This window comes from Equus przewalskii, chromosome 25 (genome assembly GCF_037783145.1).
Source record: "Equus przewalskii isolate Varuska chromosome 25, EquPr2, whole genome shotgun sequence".
Taxonomy (NCBI): domain Eukaryota; kingdom Metazoa; phylum Chordata; class Mammalia; order Perissodactyla; family Equidae; genus Equus; species Equus przewalskii.
In genome coordinates, this window is record NC_091855.1 from 8,744,612 (window position 1) to 8,766,337 (window position 21,726).

At 37.1% G+C, this 21,726-nt stretch overlaps 1 protein-coding gene across 47 annotated transcripts in view; it reads left to right on the forward strand.

Moving 5' to 3' along the window:
- Window positions 1-21,726, forward strand: part of SYT16 (synaptotagmin 16) — a 260,415-nt gene that overhangs the window by 125,195 nt on the left and 113,494 nt on the right. For 15 of the 47 annotated variants that reach the window (XM_070593168.1, XM_070593143.1, XM_070593146.1 and 12 more), the window contains one exon: window positions 13,099-13,770. The exons of 16 other annotated variants lie outside the window; for them this stretch is intronic. In XM_070593168.1, the coding sequence (XP_070449269.1) occupies window positions 13,242-13,770 (529 nt within the window). In that variant the 5' untranslated portion in view covers window positions 13,099-13,241. Of the gene's footprint in view, window positions 1-6,759; window positions 6,868-12,408; window positions 12,535-13,098; window positions 13,771-21,726 lie in introns of all 47 variants that reach the window. 16 more of the 47 variants (XM_070593156.1, XM_070593145.1, XM_070593149.1 and 13 more) reach the window with 5 other exon arrangements.

Sequence of the window (21,726 nt, forward strand, 5' to 3'; positions counted from 1 at the left end):
TAGGAGGACACTGAAAGTCCTTTGAGAAATCTGGGCACATTTACAGTTGGAATATGAGCAGTTCTGCCTTCTGAGTGATTTACATAAGGGTGCATAGTAAGTTACCTTAGAAACAGACTCTTCCTGCGGCATTTTAGCTTCCTCTGTGATGCTAGGACATTAACAAAAACAGATCTGAAGCTTTCTGTAAGTCTGAATTGCTGTGGAAATGTTTAACACCTAAGTTTGAGAACTCCCTAAATGAACCTTACTATTTCAAAAGCTGCAGAGAATTTCCTTCACGATCTTTCACTTTACCAACAACTCTATAACATATGGGTGTATATATGTGTGTGTGTGTATCTATCTATCTATCCATCTAACATATGTAGTCTCAAGTCTTAATTCTTGGCAGGAACGCTGGAGCCTTTTTGCATTTGAAATAGCCATAGCATGGAATTTATGACCAAGGGTTCTAGATAGAACTCAGTAAACCCCAGTAGGCTACACAGAACCACCTAGTAAATGTTTAGCGCTTGGTAGATTGACGTTCTTACTTCACGCCTGCAGCGTGGGTCCCCTGGATGATCTGAGGAGGCCTTAAACACACATCCTTTTGCTGGAGTTAGTGAAACTATCTCACCAACTTTATGGGTAGCTTTGAGGAATTTTGATATAGCGGAGATGAACATGTCGTCTTCATTTATAGATGACAGAATTGCTCTTAAGTGTAACGCCTGTGTGTTTGTCTGCTTGTGTTGAAGAATGGCATCATTAACAACAGTTGTTCTGTCTGTGATATCTTCCAGTGATGCACTGTGTCTGGAGGATACCATAGGTGGCACGAGTTACATTTATCAGAGGATATTGGGTTTTTGTGCTTCTCTTGTCAGCAAGACAGTAATGCTCATTACACTTTAAAGAGGCACATGCCTCAAATAAAAAATTCAGTTCATAGGTGGGCAGCAGGGGAAAAGATGATTGTTTCAGTAGAATAGTTAGTAGCACAGATGACTGTTTCTGCATTGAAGTATGTGTCAATGAGTTTATATACTTACCCAGCTATTTGAATAATCAACTTTAAACTAGTAATTGAAGTAACAGGTTTAAAATCTCATTATTTTTCTTAGCCTGACAGATTAAAGTAAAAGGAAGGGTATGTCTATGGTTATACATTTCCATTAAAATATCTACCTTCCTCTAAAACCCACTTAAAGGAGCAAATGCCTTATTCACAAAAGTTCTCATAATAATTGCAGCTTATATTATTCTAGGCTTTCTGATTGAGGTTTAATGACAAAGTGACAGGTATTATTTGAAGTATGTGAATTTAGGAGTTCCAAAAACATTTTCAATCTTATTTTCTTAGTTTCTATACTCTGGATCCTCAAAACAGTTCTTAATTCTTAGGAACAATTAATGTCAGTTTTATGGAGTGAAATTGCTGTCTGCTTAAAAACCGCTTTTCTTTTTGGTTTTTCCCCAGTGAACCCTGTCGACAGAGTGATAATTTATAGTTGTCATTCCACAGAAGCGCGGGCCACTTGATGCAAGAGAGGGTGATGGAGAAAAACCTTACTTTTAGGTCATTAACTCTTTGAATGTTTCTTTTTAAATTATCTTGAAGCAAAATACAAATCATGGCATTATCAGGCACATTACAGAAAATATGGAGAGGCTTTCAATGTCTAATGTTTAGTTTTTAGCAGAAAACTCTTTTTTTTAAGTTGGTCTTTGATCTTCCCAAATCCCTCCACAGCTCTTCCGCCCCTAAACAGTAATGCTTATTAGAGCTGTAGTTGGTAGCTTATCATTCTATGTGGGGAAGATGTCAGAGTCCTTTTAAAGTTTTCCTGTGAGTTGGCCTTTTAGTCAAAGACATAACTGGAATTAGTTTTAAGAACATTTCAGGGCAAAAGTTCCATTTAGAATTTCCCCAAAGAATTTGAAACTGACCAAAATGTGTATTTTGTGTGGAACAAGTTGGATGCCAATGTGAAATTTTTCATTTCAGTTGGAGGATTTTCCTTTCCATTAGCTACTCTCCAGGACTTGTATTTATACTAGTATTCTTTTTCAAATGAAATGTTAGTATTTTGCTACCAGAAAATAGAATCCCATTCATTATGCGTGATGGTAGTAGATCCTAGGTGAACCAAACTGTGCTCACTGAAGACTGCAGAGGTACTTGCTGTTCCTCAGTAAGCAAGCTTCCATATCTTTTAGTGAGAAATTGGAAGAATTGAAAGAGAAAGAGAAGAAAATAGTAAAATACAGGCATTATTGGCTTCAAGAGAAACATAACTAGCATTTTGGTTTAAACAAGTAGATACAATATGCGTAACTGTATATAATACTATAGAATAGCTGCCACATGTATGTAGAATTAGTTGAGAATATTTGGATCCATCATCATGGTTAGAAAACAGTGCTTCCCAGTTCTTATGTGAAATTCCCTGCCAGTGGAAAGGGAAATGTAAAAGGAGTGTTTTCAAATTTTCTTTGATTGGGGCCACTTTGGCTGGGCAGACCTGAGAGAAACCATATACCACCCACCTAACCTACTTATGTTTGCAACCACAAAGATCCCATTAAAGCTGCTGCTTTTGATGGGATCCCACGGGGGTCTTATTATTAATGTTTGCCAGACACAGAAGTATTGACATTGTCATGTTATTAGCATTACTATTCTAAGAGCCCAGTCATCAAAGACCCCAGGAGACTTCATTTTGATAACCACTAATGAAGGCGATAAAATGTGTAGCAATAGTCATTTTAGTAATGAACAATTTTACTACCTGCTTAGTTTGAAGCTTATGTAAACAAATGAAAGGAAAACATAAGGAAAAATATTGAACACTGAGCATTGATTTAGGTTGAGAGGATTGATATGTTTATTCATAGACAGAAGGGGGCCAGTATAAATAAGAACGTGAGGCTGCTGTGTCCTGGGACCTGGCAGAAACATGTGCAATGGATTAATAATTTGTGCTGGAATGGTTTTCTGGCTACAAATGAAAATTTCATTAGACAAAAGATTTGTATTTCCTTCATCACATAGTGAGAACCAGATTAAAACCTGTGTAATTGTTGGTTGCAGGGTTATCTTTCCAAGACAGATTAACCTCACCAATCTGTGCTGTGACAGTGGAGGATAAGGGACCATTTCGAGACTTTGAAAAAGACAGGAACATCTTCTCCAGGAAAAAGTCACTCATTTTTCAAATAGTCTAAATTTTATGAAAACCAACCCTAGATCTTATAGGAGGTTAGCTTCCAGAATAAGCAAACCGAATTTAAGGAGGCCAGTCGAATTCAGTTGAGTTTGATTCAATAAATATTTCTTGAGTGCCTTCTATAAGCTTGACATGGTTGCTAGATTTGAGGATTTGTGATGTCTGTATCACAGATATATCTGAAGTAAAATGATTTCTTGTGTGTTGGATGCCAACAGTAGTAAAAACTCCAAAGGAGGGTAGTTCAGGGGAGCTTCCCAAGAGCCTGCTTTAGAATGTTACCCGCAGGGAATGCTGACAGCTTGCCGAGTGCAGTCCTGTTGTTTTGCAGGTGAGGAAGTGGAAGTTCAAGGAATCAAGCATCTTTCCCAAGATCACAGCCAGTTGCAGAAGTGGAACTGGCTCATGGTGCTTCATAACTATTTTAGTGTTATTTCCACTGTCTCTTGTAACCTTTTCTCCCCCTTTATTGTATGATTCCATTTATATGGAATGCCCAGAAAAGGCAAATTATAAACACAGAAAGTAGATGAGTGGTTGCCTGGGCTGAGGATGAGAATGGGGATGAATTTTATATGGTTATGAGAGATCTTATTGGGGTGAGGAAAATTTCCTAACACTGGGTTGTAATGATGGTTGCACAACTTGGTAAACTTACTAAAAAGTATTGAACTGTACACTTAGAATGGCTGAATTTTATGACGTGTAAATCACACTTAAGTAAAATCTTGCTGTTCAAAGTGTGTTGCTGGAACAGTAGCATCAGCATTACCTGGGAGCTGATTAGAAAAGAAAACCTTAGCCCCCTCTCCTAACCTCTTAATGAAAAGAAATAAGAATAATTGTAAGGTAAATATTTTGACGATGATAATTACTGTCTTGTTTAGCCAGCTATACCTTTTCGTTTTATTTTAATAGAAGATATAGAAGTAAGCTTTAGCCTAGCTCCTGTCAAAGCTCTTATAAGTGTCAAATTTATCATGTCTGAATTAATATAATTTACCTCTATCTCATTCTGATGGAGAATACTGGGTATTTTTTCTTGAGATGTGAAGGATTGCTTATTATGGTTAGAATAGGTACTTTCATAGATTTGAATTTGTTCAAAGGTACTTGGGTCCTAGTTGAAAATTCAGTTTTTAAAATATTAAATCATTAAAAATGATAAACACAAAAGACTAGAAACATGCAAAATGCATTAAACTGTTAAATGAAAGAAGGAGGATATAATATTGTGTGTGTGGATACTCAGATATTCAAAACTATTGATTGCCTGCTCCATGGCAGTCACTCAATGGATGCTGACAGCAGGGTGAAGACAAAAGTTAACCTCCTATCTGATCTCTTGGAGTTTCTAGTTTTGTGAGGAAGACAGATGTTAAAAAGAAATAATTATGCAAGTCATTAATGAGCTACAATTACAATATGTGTTAAGAGGTAAGAGGTTCTATGAGAGAATATTTCAGGGGGACAGAATTTAGTCTGGATTATGTGGGGCTGGTTGTCAGGCAGAGCATTCTGAAAAGTGAAGTGTAAACTGAGCCCTGAAAGGAAATGAATGGGTGTTGGGGGCCAGGGGAAGGAAGCTTGGAAGGAGGAGAGCATTCTCAGCCAGCGGGAGGAGCCTGGTGAAGTTAGATGCTGAAAGAAGGAGGTGAGATGCTGAAGAGTGAAGTGCAGCTAGAGAGTGACTAAGGATAAGGAGGGGCTTTCTGAGTCCTGTGGAGGATTTTGGACTTTATCTGAAGTAATTTTAAGTCATTTTAAACACTGAATGACTTGATCAAATACGTATTTTAAGAAGATCAGAAAGGCCATTTTGTGAAACAGAGGTAGGAGTGAATGCGAAGAAATCACTTAAGAGGTTGTTGAAGTGGTTCAGGTGGGAAAAACGGTAACTTGTGTCCCAGTATTACCTGTGCAGGTGGAAAAAGGCAGGTAGATTCAAGAGTTATTTAGATGGAAGAATGCGTAGGCCTTGGTGATGAATTCTAGATAAAGGATAGGGAGTTGGCTTAGGATCCTATATAATATGACTACAACCCTGTGCAAATTACAAGGAAAAATGACAGAAGAAATGTGCAAAAATAATCAGAGTTGAGGGGCCGCCCAGTGGCGCAGCAGTTAAGTTGGTTAAGTTCGCACATTCCACTTCGGCAGCCCAGGGTTCGCCAGTTCGGATCCCAGGTGTGGACCTATGCACCGCTTGTCAAGCCATGCTGTGGCAGGCGCCCCACATATAAAGTAGAGGAAGATGGGCACGGATGTTATCTCAGGGCCAGTCTTCCTCAGCCAAAAAAAGGGGAGGATTGGCAGAAGTTAGCAAAGGGCTAATCGTCCTAAAAAAAAAAAAAAATCAGAGTTGTGTTAAGGCGGAGGGATTCTAAATTATTTTTCCTTCCCTCTCTTTTTTAACCAAATTTTCATAAGTCTGGTATTACTTCTATAATTAGTAAAAGAACTTTAACAAACACTCAATGATTGCTGATATTTAGAGTATTGCTTAATCTGTCTCCAGAGGGTTGCAATGACATTAGTTCTGTAATTTCTCCTAACTTTTGAGCCTCGTGCATTTTCAAGTGATACAAATGATGTCTCTCTCTCTTCTCTTGGACAAAAATCAACAATCTGACAAATCCCCTAGTTTGAGAGAATTTCCTGTTAATTGTGCCTGAATTTTGCCTTCCTCAATTTCATTACATTACCTTCTGCTTACATTCCTTTGTACTGTGGATGTTATTTGAGATTTCAGAACCTCCTTTATTTGGGGCCAGTTGGTATGTGCCAGTGACCATGGAACAGAGATGTACTCTTGTCAGGAGTCTATTGTGATCACTTTAGCCAGGATGATGCAAAATGAGATTGTTCCTCATTTTGGTTGGGTCTTTAAAAAGGTAAATATTAATTAAATATAATTCATTCTTAAATGCTTGATAAAAATTTTATTATATGTGAGTCTGAAGATGGATTTCTGTGCCACAGCAATGACAGTCTCATAAGAAAATTGTGCCATTAACACCATGTTAAATAGTCCCTCTGCAAATGCTGAAGACCTTCTGTGTTTATGGAACGACTGCTTATTTGTGAAGCATATGCAAATCTCTGCTTTGGATGTAATAGACGATCCGGAATACTCAATGGGCTAATGAAATCTGGAGAATATTTAAAAGGTGCTCTTGCTATAGTGGCATAAACCTTGAACAATTTAAAACTCTTGTTGAGCCAGCCCTAGTTTTTTTGATATTGTCCTGCTCAGTTACAAAGCTTTAACTTTAACTGGATACAGTTTGAAAACTATATTTAAAAATAAGCCGTCCTTGACTTAAGCAGTAGTTTAGTTTTTTTTTTTTTTTTTACTTTATTACACTTATTTTGGAAAAGTAATTGCAACAGTTTTCATTTTTAAACAAGTTTCATTAGTGAAATCAGCAGCCGTGGTGCAGTGGAAACAGAATGAGAACACACTTCTGAGTCAGACAAACCAGGATTTGAACCCCATGCTTGCCACTCATTAGGAAAATACCTCTACGTTTTTGATTTCTAGTGTCTTCACTGTCTTATTGGCATTTTGTGAAGATTTGGAGCAGGAGTTCAAGCAAGAACTTGGAATTCAACAAAGGAGAATTGAATACCAGCTCCACTCTGTATTTAGGTATGAGCCTTGGGGCAAGGCACTTACCCTTTCTGAGCCTCAGTTTTTTCGACCATAAAATGGAAGGCTAATGTCTTTCACAAAGAGTTTTTTTTTATGTAAGTTGTCAAAAAGCATTGCATACTGTAAAGTGTTTGGCAAATGTTGGTTATAATGATAGTATTATTTTTCTGAGGTCTTAGCACATTAGGGAAAAGATTACAAGAGTTTAATATATTTTTACCTTTTAAAATGTCACAAATTTCGATTCAATAATGAATAACTGATACTGAGAGCCTGTTATGTACTGGGCTCTGTTCTAGGTGCTTTAAAAACATTGTGTAATCGCATTTCCATAGTGAGTTGGAAGACAAGAGGTAGTGCTCCTCATGTTACAGGTGAAGAGATTTAGGTGCACCCAGGTCGTGTAATTTGCCTCGTGCTGTGGCATAAGTGAGGGCAGATCCAACACTGAGCCTTGTTTTGTGTGATTCCGAAGCCACTGCTGTTTCTTTCCTTCACACTGTCTCCTTTTTCTCAGTGTCTCCTGATGAAAATATATTTTGATTACAGAGCAGTTTCACATTTTGCTTTCTATTAATTGTCCCCGCTGAAGCCCAGTGGTAAAGGGTCTATTGGATTGCCCATGTCCCAGCAATGACAGTCTGTATGTGTTGTGTCCATATTGTTGCCATAGAGTCCACAGTAGTCCAATTTTATATTTGTTAAGATGCCAGCATTTAGAACACATTTTGGACAAATGCTATAAAGGATATTTCATCTCAACGGCACATATTCCTACCCACCTAACAAATTTTCTCTTAACAGAAAACACCTGTAGGCTCTCTTGACTCATGTTAAAGATGGATTGCAGCCCATTTCATAGTTCTTATTTTGACTGCATGCATTATTCATCTTTCTGAGCTTTCTTATTTGTACTAGGTACTGCAAAATGCCTTTCTCTGAAAGGCATGATAATTGTCATAAAAATTACAGACTTAATTAGCTTCATGACCACTCTGGGAAGTCAATATTAAGTAACCCACATCTTGTAGATGACACAAGGAAGTTAACTGGCAGCTGTGAGGAGAAATTTTAAATAAACCCAGTATTCTTGACTTTACTTATGACTGACTGCCCTACAGATCTTGACAGAGAATGAAAAGAGTAGATTTTCCAAGGTGATTTCTCCTTTAAAAAATGCTAAGCATTAACACACTTCACTAGATAAACTTGCGTAAGATTGTGATTCGGGGTTTGGTTACTTGGGGACCCTATTATTGGAACATTTTCTTTTCTCTCAGAATGTGTCTGACTCTCTCCAGGAGCTGATAAGCCTTTAGAAATCACTCAGACATACAGGCTTCCACCTTAGCTTTCAGCAAAATAACATAGATTTTTTAAGACCTACCTCCTAGAACCTGGTATTTCTTCCTAAGTCATAATTCTCCCCCTCCCTCCAAGCATCTATCATCAGATAAAAAAAAAATGGGGTCAGAAAGATTTAACTAACAGCCTTTAAAGGACCATGAGCATTATTATTGTGGGCATGGATCTCTTCTGTCTACAGGTACCCTTGGTGAGGATGATCAAACATGTGATAAAGCATATGGCTCAAGAATTTGATAGTTTTTCCCCCTACAGAAATGCAACTCTTTAATGTTTCCTGTTTAGACATTTTCTATGTTTAAAATGACCTTAATTAGACACCTTTATAATTAAAATATAATTCTAATTAAAACAAAGTTTAAAGAACTGTAGGCCCTAAGAATATATCAGCAGCTTACCTTTCATCTTTATTTATCAGTTGTTACTAATCCTTTGTTAGATTGCTGGTTTATTCTGAGCACGTGGAGAGGTTATAAACCGTCCCTGTCATGTTTGTGGTAGGAGCTTGTATGTTAAACAAACACACACAAACACACTTTTTTTTGTTGTTTTGTCTTATACGTCTCATAATAACGAAGTGTCATGAACTACTTTAATTCAAATAATGAGACTTCTTAGCCACCACAGACCTTACATGTATTTTCCTGCTAATCCAAGGACCTGGGCTGTCCTCTATTTTCCTTTTCTCATATGCATATTTTTTAATAACACCAGCAGCTACTTTGTCTTCTCAGTGGTAAGAAAGCCCCCAAATAACACGGGTACCAGGTATATATCTGATACTACCCTCTATTCTACCAGTCAAGATGAAATTTACCTAAGCAGCAAAGCTATCTCCATGGTTACTCTGCTGGCACATAGCCCTTTTGGCTTTAGACTGTGTTAGTGTAATGAAAGATCTACAGTACTGCCAACTAAGTTGTTTTTCAGGTGCTAGCTCCAGGCGCCCCTCCTTTTTCAGTGTTTTGGAATATAACCACTGGACACTGTTTCATATAGAGACAGATTTGGCCTCTTTCCAATCACTGTGAGATCGTTGGACAATGGTTATTGACAAAATTATAGAACCAATCCCTGAAAAGACTACTTACTGTTGAATATATCCAGCGTCAATATTACAATGTTTTTTGGCCCACACTGGTAAATTCTTGGGTTTCAAAGCAGAAAGGAGCTGTTAGAGGTCATCTAGAGAGTTAATTACACTTTACAGATGAAGGCAAATGAAGAATCAGGGCTTCTTAGCTTTAAAAATTTTCATCAGTAACTTCCATTCATTCATTCAACAAACAGTTATGAGTCCCTACCCGATGTGGGTCCTGGAGCAGTAAAGTTATAAACACTGTCCTAGCACTTACGGTCTCACAGTCCATTGGAAGAGGAAGACTGACACATAATTACCACAGCAAGTGAAACCTTGTGTCATAAAGGCACATTCAAAGCACCCTGAGGCTACACCTTTGATTGCAGATGAAGCGTTGACATAGGAGGCAGTAGGAGTTTCAGCGTAAAGAATGAGTAAGTATTTACTAGGCGGGCTAGGGAAAGAAGACATCCCGGCAGAGCAAACGGAAGTCAGGGAAGAGCACAGTCACTCTGGAAAATGCTTAGTGTGTTAGTGTGAGCGGCACATAGGACTTTTGAGTGAGGAGTGGTGAGGAATGGTTGAGTCCTCACTGTGAGGTGGTATTATTGGGAACAGCTCATACACAGCTGGATCTTCAGTCAGGACCAAAGGTGGAGCTCTGTGAGTTGTGAAAATATTGAAATAGTTCCAAGATAGTTGATAAATAGCCACTGATATGAGGTCCCTCTCACTGTCCTGTTGCACCCCCCAGATCTCCTCACACTAGTGACTCAGCAATTAAAAAGTTGACGCCCTGTGGGAGGCCCTAAGGATCCCTCTAGCACTAAGGCCAGTTAGATGTGTGCTGATTGCTAAATGTCTTGAGCATCCCTCTTCCTGTATGCCATGGTAAACAATGTGAAATTTATCCCATAGGGTAGGGCTTGAAAATTCAGGTGCCTCCAGGGGTCAGGTAGGCTACAAAGAAATGAGTAAAGCAAGTGGGGATAAACAACAGGGAGAAGTGAGGACTGTAGTCAATGTGGCATTAAAATTAATTTTTTAAAACCTCTGTGTCAACAAATATAAATGAATGTTTGCCAGTGCTAAAATTTTGCCATATAAAGAATAGGAAGCCATAATGGTTTTTTAGTTTGTTTCTTTAAACTAAAGGAGTGATGTAAGATTTATCTTTTGGACAAGTTGCCATGAAGGTTTGATGGACAGAGGTTACAGAAGACGTGGAGAGATGAGACTGAGAGCATGGGCAGTTACTAACTCAAAGACTGGACAAGAAAATGCTGGCTTAAAAATCAAAGATTTTGGTTTGCATGTGAAAATAAAGTTTTCTCTGTATAATAAAGAATAGAAAGGATTATTGAATTATTAAGGCAGATACATCATTTCTGTCTTAAAAAGCTTCAAGTACCTAAAGGACAGTGGTAGATGCTAACCCCAATGATTTCTCAGGGAGCTTTCTAGGTGTGTGATGCCCTGAAGCATATTAACTTAAGCAAAATATTTGTGGAGAAAAAACCCAAAAAACTGTGGGTACTGAAATGGGGTGGAACAAATGGTGAAAGAACTCTTTAATATTACCAAGTGGGGGATTTGTGTGGTAACATTAAGAGCTTTTCAACAATTCTGAGTAGGTTTTATTCATCAATTTAACAAATTTGAGTGCATACTATATGCTAGACACTGTTGTAAGCACAATTTTAAATGGCATTTGTTAATTCATTTATTGAGAATTTAACACGTGCTCAGCACACTTCTAGGCACTGGGGATAAGCTACAGAACAAAACAGACAGTCGCTGCCCTCCTTGGAACGTTCATTCTAGGGGAGTTGGCAATAAACCTGGTACAAGGTCAGGTTCTGGTGAGCAAACCTAGAGGACGAGTGGAGGTGGGGAAGACTAGAGACTGAAACCCTACGTCTGGAAGTTCTGAGGAAATCAGAGTGTGGGGAAAGGCGATCACTCCACAGAACGTAATGGAAGAGAGAATTCGTAGACCCCAAACCAGCAGAACTTGGAACGGAAGGAGTGGAAGGTAGGAGTGTTCAAGAGAGAAATTCACAGACACTAGAATGCTGTGAGTCCAGAGTGCTGAACACCCGTTGTAGAAAAAGCGCTGTGCTCGGTTTGGATCAGCTGAATCTGAGATTTTGGTGAGATACCCAGGTGTAGCTACTTCCTTAGATCTGCATTTCTCAAACTTTGGTGGGTGTCAGGATCACCTGGGGAACTTGACAAATATACAAAGGCCCGGGGCCTGTTCCTTCAACCTGCCTGGGCCTCTATGTTCTTTATTAGCTCACCAGGTGATTCTGACACAGCAAAGTCTGAGAACCATGGGCTTAGATAACAAGAGATTCAAGCCTGGAAAAGAGGGATTGAGCTAAGGGCTGGAGGTGTATATGTTGGAATTTTTAAAAAAGTGTTTATTGGTACTTATAGATGGGTCAGCTCTCCCAGATGATGAGTATTAATGGGGAGGAAGAGAAACCATAGGACAATGAGTGGTTGTATCTAAGTAGTTTGTGGGAAGACAAGGAAGAGCCTGAAAGACAGACACATTAATTATTCAGGATCAGGGGAAAGTGCAGAGAGCTCAGTTTCCCTTTAACTGGAATGTGGGCTCCATGGGGACAGAGACCTCAGGGTTACCTTACACCTGGCATTGTGCCCAGTACTTAATAAATATTTATTTGTTGAATGAATCAATACATGCATGAATGGCTATCACAAAAGCTAGAGAGAAATTTTTAGGAGAGTGTAGGCAATCCTATCAAATGCAGCAGCCTGAGGTCAAGAAGGCTGAAACTTATGGGATTGCTGGTAAATTTGGTCAGAAGGAAGCTATTGCTATAAAAGAGATGGAGTAATTAACTGCAAGCAGTGAATTTAGGCTCTGCTGTCATTTATAACATTCATCCTGAGCTGTTGACGAGCAATGTAAAGGCAATAGGAGATATATATATATATATATATGTACACATACATGTGCCTATGTATACATAGTATATGTTTGTATGCATGCGTATGTGTAAAAGTATAGTAGCTCCAGAGTCTTCATTATGCCCTGTTGCTCGGTCCGTGTCCTGCAGCTGCCTCCTTCAGGTTTGAATCTTGTGGGATGTATTGCCTCTCAGGAGTCTCACAGGCTGTGGAAAGCTGACTTCCGGAGTTTGGAACTTAGACAAATGCAACGGGATGCCAGGGACGTGTCTCCGGTAAACTGCCTAATCCACTTGCCACCCTCAGTTTTTCAGTGGTTGTTTGCTCCTCAAGAATAGATATAATTTCTAGAAATTGCATAAAAATATAAGATCCTATTTTAAGATTTGTTAAAAGCTTTTTGATTCCAGGAGCACATTTCCTTTGAAAGGATAAATCTTTGTGTCATGAAGCAGAGATGCTTATTAGCCTGCTTTCTGGGATCTGCAGGTTCCTAGATGAAGCCTCCAACCTTTCTTGTATTTTGAAATATTGTGTCCAAGTGCCTCTTAATGAAGATTCACTTATCCTTTTCACACTATTAAGTATGGTCTATGGGGGACAGACTTCTCTCAGTCCATGTGAATAGAGCCCATTACTGCTAATGGAAGCTTTGCACATGCCCGTGGAGTTGAATAGGCATTGAAATACATTTAGACTTTCATAGTCATTTAGTTGCCTTAAGATTTCAATGATCTCTTTTTGTCCCCAAATGCTGTTTGGCATTGATTTGAAGTATCTGGTGATGGGGCTGAAGTTGTAACTTTAACAGGTGTAAGTATTTCTTTCCTCTGTTTCAGCTGAGAAGTTTTGAGAGTGAAATATTCACAGCCATTAAGAGACCTCCAATTTAATTTCTCATCATGCTTATTCTGTAGTTCACATTAAGTCCAGAGTACTGAAGGAACTGACAAGTGGACTTGTAGACATCAGATAGCTGGTCATGGTGTTGGCCATGGCATCTCAGGATGTTCAGAACTTCTTCCAGCCTCTCTCTTCCTGGATATCTCGGGTTTATGAAGCTCTCCAGCAAGCAGGAGATACACTATCTGCTTCGCTGGTTAATTTGAGCAAACGAGACTCTAAATTGAGTGACAACCTAGACCAGAACTTAGATGATATTCAGATTCAGGAAACCTACTTTGAAGATGAAGAACAAGGCAATGATTGGAGTCAAGAAGACGCAAATTCTTTGTTTCTTGAAGTGGATCATTTCTCCTGTTGTAATAGTGATTTGCAGGACTCTCCCCAAGGTTCAAGCCCCAGACTTAGCCAACATGCAAATGGAAAGGACTCATGTTCCATAATGTCCCAGTGGCCCAATCAGACCCTTGATGACCAAAAGCAACCACTTGTACTTTCTTCTATTGCTGAGGAAGAACATCACCTTGAAAAGCAAAGGAATGGCCTTCAACATGGCTTTGACAGCCAGCTCTCTGATATTTTAGAAAATGTTAATGGAGAAAAGCAAGGTAAGCTAGCCAGTAATCATTTCCTCTGGGGTCTTCCAAAGGACAATTTCTACTCATTTTACTTTGACTTGTTTTAGTTAGCGTATGACTTATTTTTATCCTTCTTATACTTTTCCACATACTAGCTTCTTCTTGAGAGATGTAATCCTTAGAAATATTTTCAATAGATAAAACTTTGGAAGATCCATTTGTGGGCTCCATATTCCAAAACAATAGTTCTGAGCAAATGAAATGGTGAAAATGAGTCTGTGAGTTCTGCAGAGAAGCCCCTGTGCATATGTTGCGCTTTTAAAAATATCTTTTAAAATATTCTTTTTTTTACTAGGCTAGGAATCTCTAGATGTTACTATATTATTCAGTGTGAAATCCTGTGCAAAAAGCCATACTTGTTGCAAAATTTTTACTTGATAACACTCCAAGAACACTTCTCACAGAGTTTCGCCGAGATGTGATGTGAGATGAGAGTAGATAGGAAATCTTTGAAGTAAGAATAGCTTGATTTTCTTTTAGCTTTGAAGGGAAAGGACAAATTTAAAACAAACTGCTTTGTTTTATAGAGCTTTCTCCTGTCAGAACTGAGCATCTAATAGATCTTCAATAAATGCACAATGAATATGGTGAAAATGTGCTTAACTCTGTAAAAGTAGCTATAGTATGTTCTGGCATGAATTTCTCATGCTTCTAATACTCTAAGCCTGATGTAAGGACATTTCTCATGGTCGAGCGACAGGGATATGTGATACACAAAGAAAGGTGTTGGGTATATATAATATGATGTGTTGTAATGCATACATGGCTCACACAGATTATTGGATCTTTTATGTGATATAAAGATGAAGTCATTAATTCTCTTCTTGATGGAGGGAGCAGACTTTTCTGGAATACCTCATAGTCTCTCCATCTATTTTTAGTGATTCTTCTTAGCTTTGTCTTTTTAGGGAAATGTTTTATCCAGATACATGAAGTCTTGGTCAATGAGGAAACATAATCTCCTATTGTTTTTATAATGCTTTCTTGATGCTCTTACTCAAATTAAAGTAATATTGAAATGCTAGAATAAATTGGTGAAAACTGGTAGGCTGATATTCTTTCTGAACCTGATAAACTATAAATAAATGAAATTTCAAGTCTTTTAAAATTTTCTGTAGCGATAATTCTAGAAATATCTAGGTTGCCAATAGGATTTCTTAGATTTGACTTGAAATTTCCATTTTTATTTTGGAAAATTCTTTCTAAAGTTCAACTATGTTTAAAATTATTAATATGAATTTAGCCTAATAGATTCTTAAGACTGGCTTTTGTTAATTTTCGTAATTGTAATAATATAATGGCAGTAAAACAATCGCGTTCATTTGTCCATTCAGGAGCTATTTATTAACTAGATTGCAGCCTCCTGGAAGGCAGGTGGGGGCCATGCCCCAGATTCATTTCTGTTTCCGATGCGTTGTTAGGTATATAATAGGATATCAAATAATGATTAATGATGGAACACCAACAAGGAAAGCTGACAAATCTAAGAGGCAAATGCTATTATTATTCTCACTTCACAGTTGAGAAAATTGATGCTTAGAGAGTTTGAGAAAATACTCAAGATCCACATTTGGAAAGAGGCAGAGCTCTGGCAGTCTGATTCTAGAGTTTATGCATATTCTCTCTCTCTCTTTTTTATTTTTTTAAAGGTCTAATTTAATGCAGTAAAATTCATTATTTTTGGTGTACAATCTGTCAATCTTGACAAACACATACCGTCTTCTAACCACCACCACCAAGATATAAAACAGTCCATCACCTCAAAAAATACCACCAAGTCCCTTTGCAGTCAGTCCTTCCACCTCCCTCCAGCTCCTGGCAGTTGCTGATATACTTTGTCTCTATCACTTCGTCTTTTCCAGAATGTCATATAAATGGAATCATGCAGGCTTTTGAGTCTGGCTTCTTTCATAGTGCACTTATCATAATGCATTTGAGGTTCATCTGTGTTGTTGTGTGTTATTTGCCCTTTTTATTGCTGGGTAGCATTCCATTGCGTGAATGCACCACAGTTTGTTGATCCATTCATCAGCTAAGAGATATTTGAATTGTTTCTAATTTTTAGCACTATGAATAAGGCCACTATAAATGATTGCAAAACAGGTTTTGTATGAACATAAATTTTCATTTCAGTTAGATAACCACCTAGGAGTGGGATTGCTGGGTCATATGGAAAGTATATGTTTAATATTATAAAAAATAGTCTACCATTTTCCAAAGTACCATTTTGCATTTCTGACAGTCATATTCGCACCAGCATGTTGTGGTGGTGTTATTATTAAAAACATTTTTTTTAGCCATTCTTGTAGGCATGTAATGATAGCTCATGTTGGGAGATAATTCTCCATTGGTCTCTTGCTTTTTTGCATGTCCTGTGAACAGAGCCACAGACAGTCTTTTGTTTTGGATTATCTTTTCAAGGATGTTTGTATGACAATAGGCTTTGGAAGATAGAGATATTGTTTCCCTTCAGAACAGAGGGAAGATATGTTTGCTGTCTAGTCTAATAAAGATAATGTCTCTATTTAGGGAAAAGCTTAGGCAGATTTGCTTGCAAATGATAGAGGTTTTCCAAGCTTTAGTGTTCCTTGGCTGTGAAATAAACCCACTGCCTGCACAATATCTATCTGAGCCTGCCTCTGCATCACCCCTGTGGTACTTGGAGGACAGGGAACCTGTGTGAATGTGAGGTTCATATTGCTTGCTGTGCCGTGAGTTATAAACTGTCCGTTGTCTCTGACCCAGAAGTCTTGTGTCTTCTACCAACGTGCATAAAACTGTAGCAGGCCAACTTGTTAGTGTGTAAGTAGGGTAGAATCTCAGATCCTTCTTAGGTTTTAACATCTCATTTTGGCTTTAATTTACATTTCCCTGATAATTAATGACATTGAGATGTAGTTGTCATCTGAATAGCTTCTTTGGTAAAGTCTTCAAACATTTTACCCACCTCATTGAATTGTTTTCTTATTTTTGAGATTTGAGAGTTATGTTTATATGCTGAATTTGAGTTACTTTTCAGGTATATGATTTACAAATACCCATTTTGTGGCTTGTCTTTTCATTCTCTTAACAATGTCCCTCAAAGAACAGATATTCTTAACTAGGTGAAATCCAACTTATCAAGTTATTCTTTCATGATTTGTGATTTTAGTATCATGACTGAGAAATCTTGTATAACCCAGAGTCACAAAGATTTTTTTCCCCTATATTGTATTCTAGGAATTTTAGATTTACGGTTTTACATTTAGGGCTATGATCCATTTTGAAGTAAGTTTTTATATATGCAAGGCATGGATTGAAGTTTTTCTCCCCACCCTCTCCCAGACAGATGTCTAATCATTCCTACACCATTTGTTGAAATGACTCTTCTTTCTCCATTATATGCTTTGGCATCTTTGTCAGAAATCTATTACCTATATTTTTGTAGGTCTATTTTTTGACTCTATATTTTCCCAGTAATCTATGTTTGAATTCTTTCTCCAATATAGCACACTGTCTTGATTACTATAGCTTTATATTATCTTGAAATCAGGTAGTGTGAGCCCTCCAAATTTTTTATTTAAAAAAATTGTCTTGATTATTTTAGTTTATTTGCTTTTCCATATAATTTGTAGAATAAACTTACTAGTTAAAAAAAAATTCGAAGAAGTTGATTGGAACTGTCATGAATCTATAGTTCAGTTTGGAGAGATTGATATGCTAATAATATTTTGTTTTTCAACCCATGAGCATGGTATATCACTCATTTATTTAGTTCTTAGAAATTTTTAATCTGTTTTTTAGTTTCGAGCATACAGATCTCATACATGTTTTGTTAGATTTATGCCTAAATATTTTCTTTTTTTGATTCTATTGTAAACAGTACTTTTATGACTTTAATTTTCCAATTGCTACTTGCCAGTGTATAGAAATACCATTGATTTTTATTTAATGACCTTGTATTACGTAACCTCCTTAAATTCACTGATTTATTCTAATAGCTTTTTTGTAGCTTTTTTTGGGGATTTTATACATAGACAATAATATAATCAGTGAGAGAAACGACAGTTTTATTTCTTCTTTTCCAATATCCATGTCAAGTATTTCTTTTTCTTGACTGGTTACACTGTATTACTGTGTTGTATAAGAGTATTGAAAGTAGATATCTTTGCCTTGTTCCTTGAAATTAGTGGAAAAGCTTTGTCTTTCACTATTACTTAGTAGTTAGGTGTAGGTTTCTCTAGATGCTCTTTATTATATTGAAGAAGTTCCCTTCTGTTGCAATTTGCTGAGAGTTTTTATCAAAAAGGATGTTGAATTCTGTCAAATGCTGTTTTGCGTCTGTTGAGGTGATCATATGATTTTTCTTGTTTAGTCTCAATTACAGTGAAATGAATTATACTGACTAATTTTTGAGTGTTGAACCAGTCTTGCATATCTGGGATAAAATCCACTTAGTCATGGGGTACTGTTTCTTTTCATATATTGCTGGATTTGATTTGCTAGTATTTTCTGGAGGATTTTTTTTTCATCCATTTTCACTAGCGTTATTTACCTGTAGTTTCTTTTCTTGCAATATCTTTGTCTGGTTTTGGTATCTGGGTAATGCTGGCTTCATAAAGTGAGTTGTTGAATGTTCTCATTTCCAACAGTCTGGACAAAATTGTGATGAATTAGTATTATTTATTTCTTAAATGTTTGCTAGAATTTTCCAGTGAAGCCAACGAAGCTTAGAATTTTTTTTTGTGGGAAGATTTTGAAATATAAATTCAGTTTCTTTAGTATGTATAGAATTATTTAAGTTCTGTCTTTTTCTTGAATGATTTTAGCAGTTGTGTTTTTCAAGAATTTTTTTCATTTCGTATATGTTCTTAAGTTTATGCACACAGTATTTTCTTGCTATCTTTTTAATCGTTTGTGGGGTTTATAGTGATCTTCGTCTTTATTTACTGCTATTGGTAATTTTTGTCTTTTTTTTTTAAGATTTTTTTATTTTTCCTTTTTCTCCCCAAAGCCCCCAGTACATAGTTATATATTTTAATTGTGGGTCCTTCTCGTTGTGGCATGTGGGACGCTGCCTCAAGGCCTGATGACTGGTGCTATGTCTGCGCCCAGAATCCAAACCAGCAAAACCCTGGGCCGCGGAAGCTGAGCGCGAGAACTTAACCACTCGGCCATGGGGCTGGCCCCTGTCTTCTTTTTCTTTTTGTAGCGAGTAGGGTCTGGGTAGAGGATTGTCTTTCTATATATCTTTATTTTTGTAAATAACTGATTTTTGGTTTCATTAATTTTTCTCTATTGTTTTTCTGTTCATAATTTCATTGATTTCTCTTATTATCTTGATTACTTTCTTCCTTCTTGTTTTGGGTATAATTTATTTTCTTTTTTCTAATATAATCAATTAATATATATACTTTCCTTTAAGCACTGCTTTATCTGCATCCAAAAATATTGATATGTGTTTTTTATTTTCATTCTATTAAAATATTTCCTAGTTTCCCTTTGACTTCCTTTTTGATGAATTGTTTATCTAAAAGTGTGTTGGTTAAATTCCAAATATTGAGAATATCCTAGATAACCTTCTGTTACCAATTTCTAGTGTAATTCAATTATGATCTGAGCACGTAGTTTGTATTATTTTAATTTTAAAAAAATAATTAAGGTTTGTTTTATCACCCTGAATATGTTCTGACCTGTTGAATGTTTCATGTGTACTTGAAAAGACTGTGTATGTTGTTGTTATTGGGCACAGTGTTCTATAAATTACTTCAAAGTTTTTTTTCTTAGTGAGTCTGGCTAGGGGTTTGTCAATGTTGTTTATCTTTTCAAAGAACCAGCTCTTAGTTTCGTGGATCCTTTCTACTGTTTCTTTTGGCTTTTATTTCCTTTATTTCTGCTCTAACTTTTATTATTTCCCCTCCTTCTGTTGACTTTTGGCTTTGTTTGTTCTTTTTATAGTTCTGTTAGGTGTAGTTTGAGATTGTTTATTTGAGATTTTTCTTGTTTGTTGAGGTGGGCCTGTATTGCTGTGAATTTTGCTCTGAAGACCACTTTTGCTGCATCCCATACGAGTTGGTATGATGTATTTTCATTTGTCTCCAGATATTTTTTGATTTCTGCTTTGATTCTTCATTGTTCCAATGGTTGTTCAGTAGCATGTTGTTTAGTCTCCATGTAGTTGTGACTTTCCCAGCTTCTTTCTTGTAGTCTTTTTCCAGTTTCATAGCATTATGGTAGGAGAAGATGCTTGGTATGATTTCAATCTTCTTAAATTTATTGAGGCTTTCCTTGTTTCCCAGCATATGGCCTATCTTTGAGAATGTTCAGTGTGCACTTGAGAAGAATGTGTGTTCTGCTGTTTGGGGATGGGATGTTCTTTATAGATCTATTAAGTCCATCTGGTCTAGTTTTTCATTTAAGTCCACTATTTCCATGTTGACCTTCTGTCTGGATGATCTATCCATTGATGTAAGTGGGGTGTTGAGTCCCCTACTATCATTATGTTGCTGTTAATTTCTCCTGTTAGGTCTGTTAATAGTTGCTTTATGTACTTTGGTGCTCCTGTGTTAGTTGCATATATGTATTCATGAATGGAATGTCCTTTTTATCATTATGTAGTGCCCCTCTTTATCTTACATTGCCATTTGTATCTTGAAGTCTGCTTTGTCTGATATAAGTATGGCAACACCTGCTTTCTATTGCTTGCTGTTTGCTTGAAGAATCATCTTCCATCCCTTCACTCTAAGTCTATGTTTGTCTTTAGAGCTGAGATGTGTTTCCTGGAGGCAGCATATTGTTGGGTCTTGTTTTTTAATCCATCTAGCCACTCTGTGTTTTTGATTGGGTAATTCAATCCATTTACATTTAGAGTGATTATTGTTATATGAGGATTCAGTGCTGCCATTTTATCTCTTGTTTTCTAGTTGTTCTATATTTCCATTGTTTCTCTTCCCGTATATTTCTGACTGCCATTTCAACTTGGTGATTTTCTAAGATGATTTCTTTAGTTTTCTCTTTATTTATGATTTGTGTCTCTGTTCTGAGTTTTTGTTTAGTGGTTACCATGAGGTTTCTATAAAAGATCTCATGGATGAGAAAGTTCATTTTCTGATAGCCTCTTATCTCCATTAGCCTAAGGGGGTTCCATCTTTTACCTCTTCCCTAAGTTATGGTTGTCACAAATGATTCTGTTTTGTCTTGTGAATTTGTGATTAAAATGCAGTGTTTACAATTATTTTTGATTGTCTCCTTCCCTTTATCTTTAATGTTGTAATCGAGTGTTTGCTAACCTGTTCCGATGAAGATCTTCTTGGTCATTTCTTGTGTGTGTGTGTGTGGGGTCTTGTGATGAACTCCCTCAGCTCCTGTTTATCTGGGAAAGTTTTTATTTGTCTATCATATCTGAAGGATAGTTTTGCTGGATAGACTATTCTTGGCTGAAAGTTTTTGTCTTTCAGAATTTGGAATATATCGTTCCACTCTCTCCTAGCCTGTCAAGTTTCTGCTGAGAAGTCTCCTGAAAGCCCAATAGGGGTTCCTTTGTAGGTTATTTTCTTCTGCCTTGCTGCCTGTAATATTTTTTCTTTGTCATTGACTTTTGCCGGTTTTACTGTTATATGCCTTGGAGAAGGTCTTTTTACATTGATGTAATTAGGAGTTCTGTTGGCTTCATGTAGTTTTCTTGTGACTTGTTAACTTTTTTTCGACAACTATTTTGAATTCTCTCTCATTCAGCTTGTAAATTTCTGTGACTTCAGGATTGGTTTCTGGAGACTTGTCATTTTCCTTCTGCTCTGAAGTGTTACTGTAGTTTTTCATGGTGTTTGATGAACTGATCCTTTGCTGAGGCATTTGTAGTCACATCAGGTCACAGATTCCACCTGCCTGCTCTGGGTGGGGCAGGATCTGTTTTATGAACCCACCACATCTGCTGGAAGTTGTGCCGAT